The 17,341-nt window shown below is 44.1% G+C and overlaps 1 protein-coding gene across 1 annotated transcript in view; it reads left to right on the top strand.

The window, feature by feature from the left end:
• Window positions 1-3,051: 3,051 nt before the first annotated feature.
• LOC308579559 (receptor-type tyrosine-protein phosphatase epsilon-like) overlaps window positions 3,052-17,341 on the top strand; it is a gene marked incomplete at its 3' end in the record, with an annotated part of 53,025 nt that continues 38,735 nt past the window's right edge. The window contains exons 1-2 of the mRNA XM_081214121.1: window positions 3,052-3,233; window positions 6,804-6,910. Coding sequence (XP_081070247.1) covers window positions 6,808-6,910 — 103 coding nt within the window. The remainder of the gene's footprint in view (window positions 3,234-6,803; window positions 6,911-17,341) is intronic.

Raw genomic sequence — 17,341 nt, 5'->3', positions numbered from 1 at the left:
AGAAGAAGGGGATTTGGAGTCAGGTGCCACTACAAAGAAGACTATATTCCATGTCTCCCCACAACAAGCCAAACCTTGTTCCATCAACTTGGATCCAAAGTTGCTTAGGTCTTTATGTATCAGCATATGCCAGTGCTATATGTCCTACAGAACTAATGTTATATGACTGCACAGGTATACCTGGTAGCCATGCTCAGGACCAACTGATGTTTCTGGACCATCTTGAAATGTAACCCTATCTAGAGTTTATTGCAGTAGTCTGGACATGAGGTGAGAGTATGGATCACAGCAGCAATGCTGTCGCTGACCAGGAACAGGCATAGCTGATGAATCAGCCACAGCCGAGATAGACAACCCTTGCTACTGATGTCAGGACTCACGTTGTCAATGCTGGATCTAGGAGTACCCTAAGTGTCAAGGACAGCATCTAGAACAGACTATTGAACCACCTCCCAGGCATGAGAACCACCAACCAACAGTAGTTCAATGTTCTCAGGATTCAGCTTCAGTTCATTGGCTGTCATCCAGGCACCAGTTCAGCATGGCTTCATCTAGTTCACATGGTATGGAGAAATAGGGCTGGGTATCACCTGCATTAAACTAACCATAGTTGGTGCTAAACACAGCACAGGCAGCAAAAGCTTCTGAACTCCTCCTACAGGTACTCACCTCAAATGATGAGGGAAAGGGAGTTGGAGCATGTGAGCCCAGGGAGAGATGTGATTAGTGTTTATGCAACACTAATCCATGTTTCAGCATTATGCTTTAATGGAAGCATTATTTGTTTATCATTTGCCTTTCCATTTAGAAAACTTCTGTACTTCAGTTCGGAACAAGATGGTTTAGAACATTAAAAACTAAAACCTTAGGATTGTCCCACTTGCATTAACCTCCCGTCGAAGCTTTGTGATCAGTTTCACACTAGCTTTGCTTCAGTGACTTTGCATTCTCAGGTGGCCCCAGGCCATTCGCTGGGTCAACAATTTTAAGACATAAACAGCTTCAGTAAAAGCACCACTAATAATTGTAGACTAAAAACACAGAAAAACAGCAGAAGCATTAAGAGTGATAGAATAATACAGTGGTATCTCGGGTTACAGACGCTTCAAGTTACAGACTCCACTAATCCGGAAGTAGTACCTCGGGTTAAGAACTTTACTTCAGGATGAGAACAGAAATTGTGCTCCGGCAGTGCAGCGGCAGTAGGAAGCCCCATTATCTAAAGTGGTACCTCAGGTTAAGAACAGTTTCAGGTTAAGAATGGACCTCCAGAACGAATTAAGTTCTTAACCTGAGGTACTACAGTGGTACCTCGGGTTACATATGCTTCAGGTTACATACGCTTCAGGTTACAGACTCCGTTAACCCAGAAATAGTACCTCAGGTTGAGAACTTTGCTTCAGGATGAGACAGAAATCGTGCTCCGGTGGCGCAGCGGCAGCAGGAGGCCCCGTTAGCTAAAGTGGTGCTTCAGGTTAAGAACGGACCTCCGGAACGAATTAAGTACTTAACCCGAGGTACCACTGTACTGTAAAGTCTGGGTCTGGTACCTACAATATTTGGTGTCAGTGTAGCTCCCATTGTAGTGCAGAAGTAGCATCTGGAGCTGAGCATTGTCCCAAGATCTTAATCAGAGATGAATCTCAGTGGTGTACCTTCACATGAAGGGATTGCAGGAGTTTTAATCCTTTCAAGTATGCATTTCAATCAACCACTTTGCACTGAACTCGTTTTTGTTTTTTGCAAAATTATTAAATGGGTAGGGAGCCTCAGGCAGTCTTCCAGGTCTCTCTGTCTGTCCTTTGGGACTCTCCTCAGGCTACACTTCTCACTTGACCTGTTTCACTTTGTCCTTCATTATTTGTTGCCTGGCAGTGATGTGTCCTTGAGCTCAGATGATGACTCTTCTTGCTGAGATGAAGATTGAGAAAGGTGTGTGTGTGTGTGTGTGTGTGTGTGTGTGTGTGTGTGGAAGCTAACCTACTGTCCAAAGGAGAAACTTGCATTCATTGTTCCATCCACTTCTGGCCCTTCCCACCACTGGAATGTGGCCCTTGGAATGTGGACCTCGGGCTGTAAAAGGATCCCCACTGCTGCTGTAAAAGGTCATGGTAGTTCTCTATAACAAAAGAAGTGATCGTATGCATACTCCATCTAGGCATGCTGTATGTATTGAACTATTTTCACACTTGTCTGTGTTAGAAATATTCAGTTTGTTTTTTTACCTTTTTCACATAATGCTTCATTTATTTTTTAAAAAAAGTTTTGGGGATGTGATATGGATAGAGTTTCTTATGTTTCAGAAAGTGCAGGAAAAGCAGAAAACTGGCATTTGACATGGCTCAGGTCTCTTGCTATACAGCCCCATCTGCTGTACAAAAATATAGTGGCACCTCAGAAATGCTGTCCAACCCAGGAACGGGCATAATTTTACCATTGAAACATGTTTTACATCCTTCTTTAAGCTCACGCTATTCCTTTCATTATTATTATTTTTCAGAAATACTGTATAGTGTTTTTGCAACTAAGCAATGAAAATTCTACAAATAAACCTACAATTTTTTTTTTGCCAGACCTCTAGTTTCAAGCTGGCTATATTTTTTTCCTGGTGGATATAATTGTCCGCCACATGGTTTCAAAAGCTGCGATTTATCTGTGTGTCATTGGAATAGTCAGCTTGGGTATTGGATGATGTAGAACCAACAGGAGGAAGCAGCTTTTGATACATGTGATTAATAAAAATGAAGTCTGGCTACTAATTTACTTATTCATTGATTCATTTGTTGCATTTGTTTCCTGGCCCATCTGAACAGGTCATACTGGCCTAATTCGGATTTCCTGCAGAAGCCTTGGCTCCCCCTACCCTACAGGATTATAAGGAAGAGCTGGGAAACTTTCATTTGAATTTTAAATTACTTACACCATGTCACAATATTCAAATCTGGACAAAACATGGTTAGTCTTAGCTTGCTTCAACAATTTTTTATTTATTTATTTTTTACTTTAGACCACAGTTAATGAACTTGGAATTTTTTTTTTAGCAAACCATAGTTAAGATTAACAAGAGTTTAGGGTCCAGATGACATGTTAGTATGTGAATAATCTAAAATCTATTTTCTTTTAGTCAGACAAAGGTTTGGGCAATTCTCCAGTGGAAAAGGATTTCATAGCTGAGAGGCAGACATTGCACACACCACTGTATGCTCTTGAAGTGTTGTCTTTGTGCGTCGTTGGTAAGCTGAATAATCAATAGTGAGCTTAAGATGCTGCCTATACTAGGGATTGTAATGGGAGACAGAGAGGAGGGCAGTTTAGCAATGGTGCAGTGCTCAAGCCATTTACAGCTTTGGGAATCGTTTTTAGCTGTGCTGTGTACTGTCTTGTTTATTGCTTGTGTCTTCGAAAGATTAAAAAATAAGCAGAAATCATAAAACTACTTCCTTGCTTTAGAATTTTAATATATACTTTCCCTCCCATAGCATCTAATCATATATTTAGAATAGTTGACGGAAGTATCCATGTGAATTTAGAATTGAATTCGAGCTTTTCCTGTTTCTTATTTGTGAATCAAAAGTAGCCTACATATTCTCTTGAAGCATCTTCTGAACACATTTTAGAGATAAGTAAAGCTGAGTTGTGGGGCGCGGGTGGCACTGTGGGTTAAACCACAGAGCCTAGAACTTGCCGATCAGAAGGTCGGCGGTTCGAATCCCCGCGACGGGGTGAGCTACCGTTGCTCGGTCCCTGCTCCTGCCAACCTAGCAGTTCGGAAGCACGTCAAACTGCAAGTAGATAAATAGGCAGGAAGGTAAACGGCATTTCTGTGCGCTGCTCTGGTTCGCCAGAAGCGGCTTAGTCATGCTGGCCACATGACCCGGAAGCTGTATGCCAGCTCCCTCGGCCAATAAAGCGAGATGAGCGCTGCAACCCCAGAGTCGGCCACGACTGGACCTAATGGTCAGGGGTCCCTTTACCTTTACCTTTAAGGCTGAGTTATAATGAGGTTGGGGTGGCTATCATAATTGGTAAATTGTTGTCAACTTACTGGGACTTCGCGATGTCATTTTAAAAATGTTTGTATTGATGAAATCCAAGGTATGCCTTCTCAGAAGCCATAGCTCTATTGCTAAAGAGGAATAATTCGGACGGGTGTAAGAATCACCTCTTTGCTTCTCTCCAACCCCCATTAGGTTGTTATGCCTGTCACTATTTTGAATTTCCTGGTAGTAATCATTCTCACTACTACTGAAGAGATGCAAAAATTCTCTATTATTCATTCCTGTCAACTATAACTTCGCTACTTGGTGAACAGTGATACCATCTGGAAGATCTGTCTGTGTCACTAGAACTGTATTTGGTGTGCTGAATTTAGGTGTTCAGTTCTTCGCTTGTAATAATGTGTCTTTAGAAGAAGAAGAAGAAGAAGAAGAAGAAGAAGAAGAAGAAGAAGAAGAAGAAGAAGAAGAAGAAGAAGAAGAGTTTGGATTTGATACCCCGCCTTTCACTCCCTTTAAGGAGTCTCAAAGCGGCTAACATTCTCCTTTCCCTTCCTCCCCCACAACAAACACTCTGTGAGGTGAGTGGGGCTGAGAGACTTCACAGAAGTGTGACTGGCCCAAGGTCACCCAGCAGCTGCATGTGGAGGAGCGGAGACACGAACCCGGTTTCCCAGATTACGTGACTACCGCTCTTAACCACTACACCACACTGGCTCTCAAAAAGACTAGCTAGGAATTGAGTCAATTCTTGGATTGTATTTCATCCTTCAGTTATTGTCAGTGACTACTGAAATGAATATAGGCTGCCTGAGGCTAAAAAAATATGTTTTGTATAGTGCTTTAGGAAAGTCTGGTGATACAATTTAGTATTACAGTGGTACCTCAGGTTACATACGCTTCAGGTTACAATACGCTTCAGGTTACAGACTTCGCTAACCCAGAAATAGTGCTTCAGGTTAAGAACTTTGCTTCAGAATGAGAACAGAAATCGTGCTCCAGCAGCGTGGTGGCAGTGGGAGGCCCCATTAGCTAAAGTGGTGCTTCAGGTTAAGAACAGTTTCAGGTTAAGAACGGACCTCCGGAACGAATTAAGTACTTAACCCAAGGTACCACTGTACTGAATTGCGGTTCTTGACCCTTCTCTATCCACTCATGCCATTCAAAAAGTTTTTTCCTGACTTTGTCATCTCATATTAGAACCAGTAATTTTTGATAAATTATATTTTAAAGCCCTGTGTACTTTTAAAGGTTCTCTCCTGCACAAGTTCTGTTATGCCGCTGTCAGGATTTCTCTGCATGCTGGTATTGTATATTTACATGGTATAATGAGGGAGGGGCAGATGACAACTAGTTTTGCCTAGTTCATAATGTAATCCTATGTACCTTTAATGAGAAGCAAAATAATTTTTAAAAATATAGTAGGTTCGGTCCAGTGTGTATGTTGGGGCACTCTGTGAACACATTACAGAGAAAGAGAAGCAGCCAGAGTATTCTTATTTTAGTTAGTTGTTCAGGGCTTTGTAGATTGGTACACGAACCTTGTGCAGGAATTTATAGGCAGCTGGTGTATATGTTTTGGCCAAGGTGTGACATCCCACTGTCTCGCACTGCCTCCCACCGTCACCAGTCTATCTGCTGCATCAGTTGGTGTTCCGGGACAATGCCCAAGGCAGTTCTGCATAGCACGTCTCCCAAATTACTGTCGAGCCCTTCCTATAGGTCAGCCTTGCATTATTTGATTGAGCAGGAAGAAGAGGGACAGATGAGGATATGGGAGGAATGTGGAGAGCTCCCATGATGTGCCTGTGAGTATGGAAGAAGGAAAGGAAGGGAAAAGGGATTTGGTTACATTCAGTGGGATCTCCCGCCTCCCCCCCGGAGACTGAATTGAGCCTGCTGCGTGTGGGTTTTTAGGAGGCAAACCAGACCTGCAGTCAGTAGTATAATATCTAGTTATAATATCTAGTCGTATGATTACGAGTTATACTTAAATTATTTTATGTATTAGTGGAGCTGGTGTTGTAGCAGCTTCAAGCGTACCAGTTCCGACTGCATGTTTTCAGTGCTCACTTGTGGAAGAACAATAACAATCCAGCAACTCATCATATAAGAAACTAAGTTGTCAGCAAGAAAAGTAGACCGGAACAGCAGCAGATTGTTACAAAATGATCATCACACAACCTAGGAATTTGTTCCATTTTCTGCATATGTTGTTTAGTTTTATACTCACTAGAATTTGTGTCAGATTTCTTCTTGAACAGCTTGTAATCTCTGCCAGCTTTTGGATGTGCAAACAAGCAGCAACAGAGGAAATGTGGGTGACTCGCATTTCCTCTTTTTGTACTTCCATGTAATATGCAACGTGAGAACTTGTGCACCTTTCCCCTGGTGAGATACTGAAGGCCAAATGTTGAGGAAGAGGCAGAAACCCCCAGTTTGCATATCCCAGAAGAAAAGAGGAAGGGCGAGTGGGGCATGTGTCCTCTCTTGCAGTTTCTGTGTAATGCCTGGAGCTCCCTTTTTTTTTTTTTTTTTTTTTTGGAGTAGCAAGTTTTTATTCTTGGTGTTTTTCAAATCCCTTAATTTTCCAAACTTGGAAGATTTGTGGTATAGAATAAGACTTTGGGCACTAGGGTGGTAGTTTCACAAATACTTATAAGACTTTGGACACAACAGATAAATCATATTCCCTTACAAAAGTCATTCTTTCAAAAAAATAAAATTCAAACCTCCTTCGTGATAGTATGAACATGACATGAGTATGTTAGTATGGGTTTTATATTTTTCTCTGTGTTTGCTTAACAGGTCCATGATGGAATACTCCTGTTCAGTCTTGCTAATTTCCATTAGTTTTCTGCACGGCGAAGCGTTGCGTGGCAATGGGACTGCATCACTTAATGATACAACAACAAGTAAGAAACACTGAATTTTGGGGGTTAGTCTGCGTCAGTACCTTGTTCATATAAATCTTCATTCCTTTGGTTTCAGATGGTGTTTCATGCTTCCTTCTTTAACATTTATAGCACCATGTCACATATCTTATGAAATCAATGTGGGATCAGGCTTGCTTTCTTCTCAACTCATACACGCTGAACATTATCTGTAATATGTATGAGTAATTGACAATTTCCCATTGACAAATATTTTGTTATGATGCTCTACTTTGGAAGCTTCTCTGAGGCTTTTCTACAAAGCGTGTTCTCACTAAAAGAGAGCACGTGTTGCGGATGGGGCCGAACAAAACTCCACTTGGTTGCCAGGCAGTATTAGATTCAAGGGGCCTGGAGCAGATTGGAGGATGGTGTTACTGGGGTAAATTTGATGTTGCCAATTTAGGGGTGGGATCAGTGGTTATTTAAGCAAGGTCCACAGCTTTCTCTTTCTCTTTCGCTGTGGACATCGGATCACATGGAGCACTTGGACTGTCTGGAGGACAGTGATGCAAACTTCTCATTGTCTGGTTACATTTCTTTAATTCCCCCTTCTTTTAATCCTCTTTAGTCCCTTAAATAATTTAATTCCCCTTTTTCCTGTTCAATTTCCCACCCCACCCCTTACCCTGCCCTGTGGGAAGATTCTCCCTGTATCTGTGGCTTGCCTTTCTTTCGCAAAAAGGTTTCCCCCATTTCTCTTGTTGAAATTGTGGGGCTAGTCAGGGCTGTTCTCAGCTTAGCTGGAATCACTTTCGTTCATAGCACCCCGAAGGTTGGCTTTATTTGAGTGTGTGCAGCGCTGTTGGCCAAATTTTAATCTAGCCTTGGGCGGGAGCACTATTTTGAGTTCCTTTAATATTGCTATGAGACTAAGATTCTCAAGAGCAGAGGCATGGAGGCCTATTCGGCCTGGGCATAACTTCCGAGCCTAAGTATGCTACAGGTAGCAGTTAATTGTTAAGTCTCTGACCTCTCTATAAGAATGTACCTGCTTCCAGGCTCAGTTGCTGCTAATGTATATCTGAGGCAGTCAGAGGGCGGCAGAGGCTCTCAGTGCCTCCAATGACTATGAGCACTCTGTATATGCTCTTGAACTATGCTGTTTCTGAACAAGTTTATTTTCTTTAAGTTTGTTTTGCCCTGATAGTGGCGACTGCCATTTTAGAGGCGAGCCATTGTGATTTAGTGGCTAAAGTGTAGGACTAGGACCTGGGAGACAGGGTTCATATCCCCCTCTTAGCCATTGTTATAACAAAACAAAACAAACTGCTCCTTTTGGGCTATTCTGTTGCTGGGTAGTTCGGCCCATTTGTGATAAAAGAACTTTGGGTTTCTTGAAGGGGTGCTTCCCTCTAAAAGGGCAAGCAGGGGTACCTGGACAAGCTGTGGGCTGCCTCAACTCTGCTATTTCACTGGAAACATTTATGCCTGGCCTGGCAGGTGATCCTAGGGCTTTGCCCTAGAATTCGATGGCCTGGAAGCGTTTCCGGCCTGAATAGTGTCCCCATGTGGTCCATGAAGCATTGGTTTCACCAGTTCCTTACATTGTTTAGTTTTTGCGGACTATGACTGGGCTTTTGCAAATGCCTCAAGAGCTTGCCTCTCCTGCAGGGGATGACTTGTGGACGCCCCAGGTGTCTTCTTCCAGAAGGAAGCATCTTCGAAGGCTGCAATCCAGGAGGAGGGCAAAGAGGAGCAGGGATCATGATTCAGACATCACCTTGGACCTCTACAGGGGTCAGGGTGAGGCTGTCCCGGGTCTTTAGGGATCATCCTGGATAGCTCAGCTGGTCAGCGCATAGTGCCGGTAATGCCTAGGTTGCAGGATTGGTCCCTATATGGGACAGCTGCATGCTCCCCCATTGCTCTACCTGGACACTTAGGTCCAGTGTCGAGGGCCTTTTGGTGGTTCCCTCACTGCGAGGGATGTAACAGGCGCCACGTTTGCAATATGCAAGCGGGAGAAAGCACCTTTGTGTGCCCGCACTGCAGTTTGCTCTGTGCGTTGCAGGGCACAGCGCTGCACGGGCTGCATTTGCATTGCATTGCGTGAGAGATTTGCATTTGCATTGCACAGAGGTTGTGCGCATTGCACAGAGGGTGTGAGTGCATTGCACAGAGGGTGTGTGTGCATTGCACAGAGTGTGTGTGCATTGCACGGAGGGTGTAGTGGCATTTGCACAGAGTGTGTGTGGTTTGGTTTTTGTTTTTGTTTTTTGTTTTGCATTGCACAGAGAGTGCATTGCACGGAGTGTGTAGTTGCATTGAACAGAGGGTGTGTGCAGTGCACGGAGTGTGTAGTTGCATTGCATGGAGGGTAGTTGCATTGCACGGAGTGCGTTTTTGCATTGTACGGAGTGTGTAGTTGCATTGAACGGAGTGTGTAGTTGCATTGCATGAAGTGTGTAGTTGCATTGCATGGAGTGTGTAGTTGCATTGCACAGAGTGGGTAGTTGCATTGCATGGAGGGTAGTTGCATTGCATGGAGTGCGTTTTTGCATTGCACAGAGTGCGTTTTTGCACTGAGTGTGTAGTTGCATTGAACGGAGTGTGTAGCTGCATCGCACGGAGTATAGTTGCATTGCATGGATTATGTGAGCACTGCACGGAGTGTGTTTTTGCATTGCACAGTGTGTGTCTGAAAAGGAAGCTGGCTCGGCGGCAGTTTTGTCGGGACTTTTTTTAGCGGTTCTGGCCAGCGTCGGCCCTGTAAATTTACGTATTATGATGGCAGCACAAGATGCCCCCTGCCCAAGCGGGGCTGGAAGCTGGCAAGCAATACCTCAATACTTGCCCATATTCCCATTTTATTTAGGGATCCAGTTGGATATCGTTGCTAAAACATACCACTTGCCTATGGAGAAGCTGTCTGCCTTGAAGGAAGTTATTTTGTAATACTTCCTCTGTAGCAAGTGATGCTTCATCAGATCCGATCTTGCTGGGTCACTTAATTAATCTTGCATGCAGAGTGGTTGCCCCAGGCCGCCCCTTCCCTTCCCACTAGGCCAGGCTGCCTGCGGCCTGAGGTCCCCTTACCTTTCTCATGCAATGGGATCTCATGCAACGGTTGCAATTCCTATATGTATGCAATAGTAGTTGGCCATGGCAGGATACTTGCACAGGGATTTTTCAGGTTCATGCTGATGCTGCTGGATCTTTGCCCTTTGGTTTTTTATTTCAGGGGCTGCTGGTGTGCAAAGCCATGGCCTCAAGCCCGGTATGGTGAGGCAATCATGTGACCTAACTTTTGAGTTTTCCCCATTGTAGTAGCAGTTCACATGTGGCCCGAGGAGTTCAGTGACCATCGGATCTGCTTTTGGTCTGATAACCAGGTAGTGGTGAGCGTCTTGGCTAAACAGTTCTCACGCTCCAGCAGAGTCTCCGCCCCTCCGCTCATGCTTTTGAGCTGCACCGCTTAAGGTTTAATATTGTGCTTTCTGCTCTCCTGATTACGGGATCCTCTAATGATGTCTCTGACACTCTATCCCATTTTCAGATGGAGCGCTTCAGATCCTGGGCTCCAGACTCAGCTATTGCCAGACTTTTCCAGACCACCTGTGGCATGTTGACAACAATTAGTAATTACAGAGAGCAGCAGCTTCCATTTCCCCTTCTGCTTTTAGCTCTTATGGGAAGGCCTGGATGGATTTCTTAGCCTTAAGCTGGCAGTCCTCGGCCATTCAGATGAACTGGCCCCCATCCTCTGAGCAGATCCTGCAGTATTTGGTCCACCTGCCGCAGATTGGGCGTCCTGTTATAACTATAAGAATTCAGTCCGCTGCAATGTCTGTTATACTGAAGCTTTATTTTTCAGAGACCCTTGCATAAAGTTTGTAATGTGCAGGGCCTTGGAAGGTTGGAATAGGCTCCAACCTCATAGGACAGTGGGCAGGAAGTCGGTCAATTTTACCTATGCAGGATCTGCAACAAGTTAAAACTTTTCTGCTGGTAAAAGATCAAGGCGAGACTCCTTTCAGTATTCCATTGCATTTTGGGCACTGAGGGTTGGGGAAATGGTTGTTGGAGCCAGCACAGGGCTGAGAGTCTGGAGGCTTATTGCTTCAGGACTTTTCCTTATCTGCTTTGGAGCTTGTCATTAGAGTTGGGAACTCTAAAACAGACTTAGTGGGCAGGAGTGCCACAATCAGGCTTCCCATTACACATGAGGAGGGCCCTTGCACGGTTATGGATACCAGAAAAAATTGGCTTTTCATTCCCCTGGGGGCTGGCCCACTCCTAGTGCATGAACATGGGTTCCCGTTAGCCAGGCATTAATGTGCTTACGCCGTGCACCAGTTATTACGGCCTGCGGCTTGCCTACCACTGAACACGCCTCATTCCTTCCGAATAGGGCTGCTGCAACGGCTGCACACTGGGGGCCTGTCTGTAGACAGGATTGTGAATACGGGTCATTGGAAGTCTGACGCTGACAAGGGTTATATCAGGAAGTGTCACAATGATGTCTGTGCTGATGCTTGTCTGTTATTTCCTTTTCTCATAGGAGCAGCGGTGCACATTTGGGCCACAGCATTGTACACTGGGCTGGCAAGCGCGCTGACAAGTCTGGACTGGGGCGCCATCTCAGTCTTCCTGCCCATGTGGACATATACTGGATGTCCAGATGGGGAATGCTTTGGGAGGAGGTCCTTCCTTTGGTGCGGTCGAGTGTGACCTGTGCAGGTCCTCCCGCAGGGCTGGTGGTACAGCTGGGCAAGAATGATTTGCTGTCTTCCTCCAGCATAAGTTTGCATTCCTGCATGCAAGAGGGCTTGGATTGAGTTGATGGCAGCTCTCCCTGGACTCAAAATAATTTAAGGCATTTGGTTCAAGGTGGTCTGGAGGGGGGGTTGGAGCACCTGTCCCCTCCAATGCGCAAAGATATTCCATTACAGGAAACCAAGGATTTGCCATGCTTTGTCAACCCCTTTCGAGGGGTAGGGCCACGCAAGAGTCCCTGGGAGCATTTGGGGTGAGCTTGAGTCTGATCCTGGTTCATTGCTCCCCCACGCTGTTTACTTGTACTGACGATATGGTGGGGCCCAGTCGTCAGTGCTGCCCTGCTGAGGTCAGGTGCAGCTAGTCGGGAACCAATGCCTAGACAAACTACCACCGAGCAGGCCAGAAAGCATGTTAATATGGCGGTGGAAAATAAAATAAATAAAGTAAATCAAATCAAATAAATAACATATAAAATAAAATAAAAAATAAAATAAAATAGGTCCTTGCTTTAGGTGGTTCTGTGATATTGCACCCTGCTATTTTCTTCAAGACTGTTCCCCTCTTTGGGGCAGATGGGGGGTGCATCTTTCCCCTATGGGGAACGACACCTGGTGGGATGCGATTGCCTTGGGATTCATTGCTCCCCCACAATGTTGCTGGTACTGACGATATGGTGGGGCCCAGTCGTCAGTGCTGCCCTGCTGAGGTCAGGTGCAGCTAGTCAGGAACCAGTGCCTAGACAAACTACCACCAAAGAGGCCGGGAAGCATGTTAATAAGGAAGTGTAAAATAAAATAAAATAATAATAAAATAAAATAAAAATAATAAAGTAAAGTAGGCTTTGCTTCAGGTGGTTCCATGATTTTGCACCCTGTGATTACCTTCAAGGCTGCTGCCAGCTTTAGGGTGAATATTTCCCCTATAGGGAACGACACCTGGTTGGCTATGGTTGCTTTGGGATTGAAGGAAGGGTTGCATTTGTGAGTGGTTTGGCGGTGAGCTAAGGCTCTGTGGCGGTTAGGCATTGGTTAAATTGGTTGGTGGAGGGGTATGGATTGGCTGTGCCTGCCCCTCCAATGCTGCTGCTGATGGGTATTCCGTTAAAGGAATTCTGGGGCTTACCATCCCTTCGTCCAAACCCTTGGAGCAGGGTGCGGGCCGTGTAAGTTCCCAAGGAACAAGCAGGGAATAGCTGAGGATCTGTGTCGCAGTCCCAGCTGTCCCTGGTCTTGTTCCTCCACACGCTGACTCACGGGAGTCAGCGCTGTCCCCAAGGCGGGGGGGACAGATAGTCATAACCAATGCCTAAGCAACCACTCTCAATTTGTATGAAAATAAAGTTGTGGCCAAAAGTATGCCAAAAACCTTAAACAAAAATTATGTGTGATGTGTGAGTTATTGGGGTAGGGGTTTTGGGGGACCTCAGCACGCAATTCTAGATAAGAAGCTACAAACCTCCAGTACTTGTCATTAAGGGCTGCCAGTAGTTCTTTGGTAACTCTAAAGAACAGGGATTGAGCTTCTTTTACTGCTGCCACAAAAACCTTGATGGTTTCCAATTAACTTCATTAATACATAAAGCAGTAGCTTGAAACTGACTGCTCTTCCTCTTACTGAGTTCCCTTGCATTTAAATAATCTTACTCCAAATGCAAGTTTATTTCTTGGTTCAGGAACCTCTGCTTATCTAAATCAGCAGTCATGCATATTTTCATGTCTGCAACATGGGACCTCTTTTTGTTGTCTGTATCCATTTCTCTCTCTATTTTTTTTTTGCTTATTGCTTTTTCCCAGTGGTCTGGCTTGTATAAAGAAGCTACCCTCTAGACCTGTGGTTCCCAATGTGGGGCACACGCCCCAGAGGGTGCAATTCGATTTTTAAGGGGGACAATTCGAGAATGAGTTATTAACAGTGAATGGCCTTTCAGGCTTCCTCCACATGAATAGGAGCTGACTTTTTGAATAATAAGAATTATATGTCACGGGGCGTGGGGCATCAGGATTTTAGAGATGCTTAGTGGGAACCAGACAGTCTTGCAAGATGTGAATTGTGATCACTCCTCAAGTTTCAGTTTTAAGAATTCCCAAATTGTGTATTTACGGGCCTCAGCCAAGAAGAAAAACGGGACTCTGTGAGCATGACAAAGAAAACACTTCCTGCAGAGCTCAGTCTCATCTCGCGTCTCATGATAGGCCAGCAGATAAACAAAGGTGCATGTAGTGTGCCTTATGTGGGTCAGGGTGAAAAGTAACACAAAAAATAACTTGCAAAGTCAGCAAGCGTCACAACTCAGATGGCAGGTAAAACGGTATGCACTGAACCAAAAGTGAACTGTTCCAGAAACTCTGCAAATGCCATCTTGGTAGTCAAAATAACCCCACAATTAATTGATAGTTGTTGTAACAATAAGGTCGTGTATGTTTATATTAATTTGCTTTGATATAGGCTAATTGGCTTGCTTTGATGTTATCCTTACCTGTGGGCTTGGGATCTATTGGTAAGATTTGGGTATTTGCCATCAACTGGTCATGTGAGGTGATGCAATGGCCTGGCCAAAGTGACATAATGCTGCTTTGTATATAAAGAATGTGTGAATGGTTGCTTGGACGCAGACAAGCCATCTCCATGCTGCAGTGTCTGTCAGTCCTGCGTCTGTAAAGTCTGGGAGATCAGCAGGCTGATTGCTTAAGTCTACACCTTTCCTTCTTTTTTAAAAAATAATTTTTATTGATTTTTGCACAAATTTTCCAACATAACAACTCCAACACCATATAACAAATCTTTGGCTATCACGGCCTAAGACTTCCTTCGACCCCTTCTAATGGTTTTCTAAATTTCTTTTTATTTTTGCATTTTATTACTATGCTTATTGCTATAAGTCCAATCTTGCATCAGTTAATTTTAGTCCCTTTCCCATTAATTTATATAGTCCTCCTTACAAAACTTCTTGTAACCCTACAAGTGATGTTAGGTAATTACAATTGTCTTTCAGATACAACATAATTTTCTTACAATCCTTTAGGAAAGTCTGGTCCTGCTGGTTTTGAATTTTTCCTGTTAGTCTCGCCAGCTCAGCATAGTCCATTAATTTCATTTGCCACTCTTCTTTTGTTGACATTTGCTCTTGTTTCCATCGTTGGGCTAATAATATTCTTGCTGCAGTGGTCACATATAAAAACAATTTTTTATCATTCTTATGAATTTCTGTACCTACCATACCAAGTGAAAGAGCTTCTGGTGTTTTTTAGAAATGTATATTTCAACATTTTAAAAATTTCATTATAAATCATTTCCCAGAAGTCTTTTACTTTTTTACATTCCCACCACATATGGTAAAACGTGCCTTCTTTTTCTTTACATTTCCAATATTTGTTGTTTGTTTTGTACAACTTGGCTAGTTTTACTGGTGTTATATACCATCATTTTCATTATATTTTCTACACCTTTCTTTAATAAAGCACTAGAACTGATCACTCTAGTTTTTTGAAATCCTTCTGTTGTATCCCTGCACCCAACCGTTCCCACAAGTTCTCCTTTGGGCCGGCAGTTCAGAACAACATACCCCTAGTTTTGTTTTTAAACTTTGTTATCTGTTGCCAAAGTTGCCATCAGACCTTAATGTATAATGTTCAGTTTCCCAGAAGAATGCATCCATTTCCCTTTCTGATCAGTTTGGCTTGTTTATAGCTATGGAAGTGGATTGTAGTTTCAGGATGAGAAAGAATTATAACAAACAAACTGGAAAATCGCTGTCGTTTACTGATGAAGATGCTAAAGCATGATAATGCCACTGGTTGGGTGATTTGTTGAGTTTACCTTTGCTTGCATGGTCTATCCTCTTTCACCAAAGTGTAGAAGCTGCTTCCACATGGGGCATTCTCTTGATAGAGAAGAATAAATGTGATGATGTGGGCTAGGCCAGTAGCATAGACCTGAACCACCCAGTTGATACAGGTTACAGATGAGTTACCCTAGGTAAAATCTAAACAAGGTTGGCCACAGAGGCCCTGTGAAATAAAATTAATTAATGGCTAAAATTAACCTGAAGATTGCCACTTGTCCAGTTTTAATTTTAATTTGTTTGAATTAATTCTGGGATGTATCTTAATTTATTGATTGCTTGTTTTTATGCATTGTCTTACTTGTATGATGTTAGCCGCTCTGAACCCAGCTTTGACCAGGGAGGGTGGGATATAAATAAAAAATTATTATTATTATTAAAATTAAGCAGAGTTTGGACACTGATAGATTTTGCTAGATTGCATCCTTTCCTGGTTACCCCATACAGTGGTATCTCTGGATGTGAACGGGATCCATTCTGGAGCACCATTCGCATCCTGAAGCGAACGTAAGATGCAACAGCACGTTTGCACGTCTGCGCGGGTTGCGTTTTGCCGCTTCTGTGCATGCGCGTGACGTCATTTAGAGCGTCTGCACATGTGCGAGTGGCACTCCGTTACTTCCAGGTCACCGCGGAGCGCAACCCGAAAATATTTAAGCTGAAGCGTATTCATCCCGAGGTATGACTGTACACTTAAATAGCTCAGTCAGTAGAGGGTTGTGGGTTCAAGTTCTACATTGGGCAAAATATTCCTTCATTGCAGGGGGTTGGACTAAGTGGCCTTCGTGGTCCCTTCCAACTACAGTTCTATGATGATTCTAACTTTAATATTCTCTGAATAAGAAAAAAATAGAAGGTAGCAAAAGTATTTCAAATTTATTCGTGCAAACAAGTTTGTAGCTACTATCCTTACAAAGTGTTGAAAAAAATATCCCCTAGGAAGATTGGGGGGGAGGGGAGGAACATCCAGAAAGCACTGAAAGAACAGCTATGGGAAGGGGAACCTGTGGCCCCCCAGATATTGCTGAATAGCAGCTCCCACTATCCCTGTCCACAGACCATGCTGACTAGGACTGATGGAAGTAAGTCAGCAACACCACAGAATCCTCTCCTCTGGAAGAAGTGGCCTGCTAATAGAAAGTTGATGTGGAGTTCTCACCTCGTGATATATTGCTTTTCAACATACCAGCGCTGAGTGTGGCTGTGGGGCAAGGGAAGCAAATTGTGCTTGACCGGTGAGGGTCCCCCCCCCCCGAAAAAGCAAGGAGCAACTTGGCCTGCTTAGCCCCCAGTCATATTACATATTCTCTCTCTCCCCCCCTCCCGTTCCGTGTGTGTGTGTGTGTGTGTGTGTGTGTTCTCAGGCAGTTATCTTAGCAGGTAAAGCCTCTTGGGCTTGCTAATAGGAAGGTTGGCAGTTTGAATCCCTGCGACGGGGTGAGCTCCTGTTGCTCTGTCTCAGCTTCTGCCAGCCTAGCAGTTTGAAAGCATACCAGTGTGAGTAGATAAATAGGTACCGGTGCAGTGGGAAGGTAAATGGTGTTTCCGTGTGTTCTGGCTCTCATAACAAACCTCTGTGCGCCAATAGTGGTTCAGTCATGCTGGCCACATGACCCTAGAAAGCTGTCTGTGGACCAACCCTGGCTCCCTTGGCCTGAAAAGCAAGATGAGCACTGCAACCCAAAGTCACCTTTGACTGGACTTAACCATCCAGGGGTCCTTTACCTTTACCTACCTCTCTTCTCAGCAGCAATAATGTGGCACATTTCCTTCTCCTGTTTCTTCTCTCCTTAAGTTCCTTTACCTCCATGTCCCCTTTGGGATCCTTGCATGCTGAGTATTGTTGAATG

Source organism: Podarcis bocagei (assembly GCF_964188305.1).
Source record: "Podarcis bocagei genome assembly, contig: HAP1_SCAFFOLD_189, whole genome shotgun sequence".
Classification (NCBI taxonomy): domain Eukaryota; kingdom Metazoa; phylum Chordata; class Lepidosauria; order Squamata; family Lacertidae; genus Podarcis; species Podarcis bocagei.
This window is presented reverse-complemented; position numbering and strand designations above follow the sequence as displayed.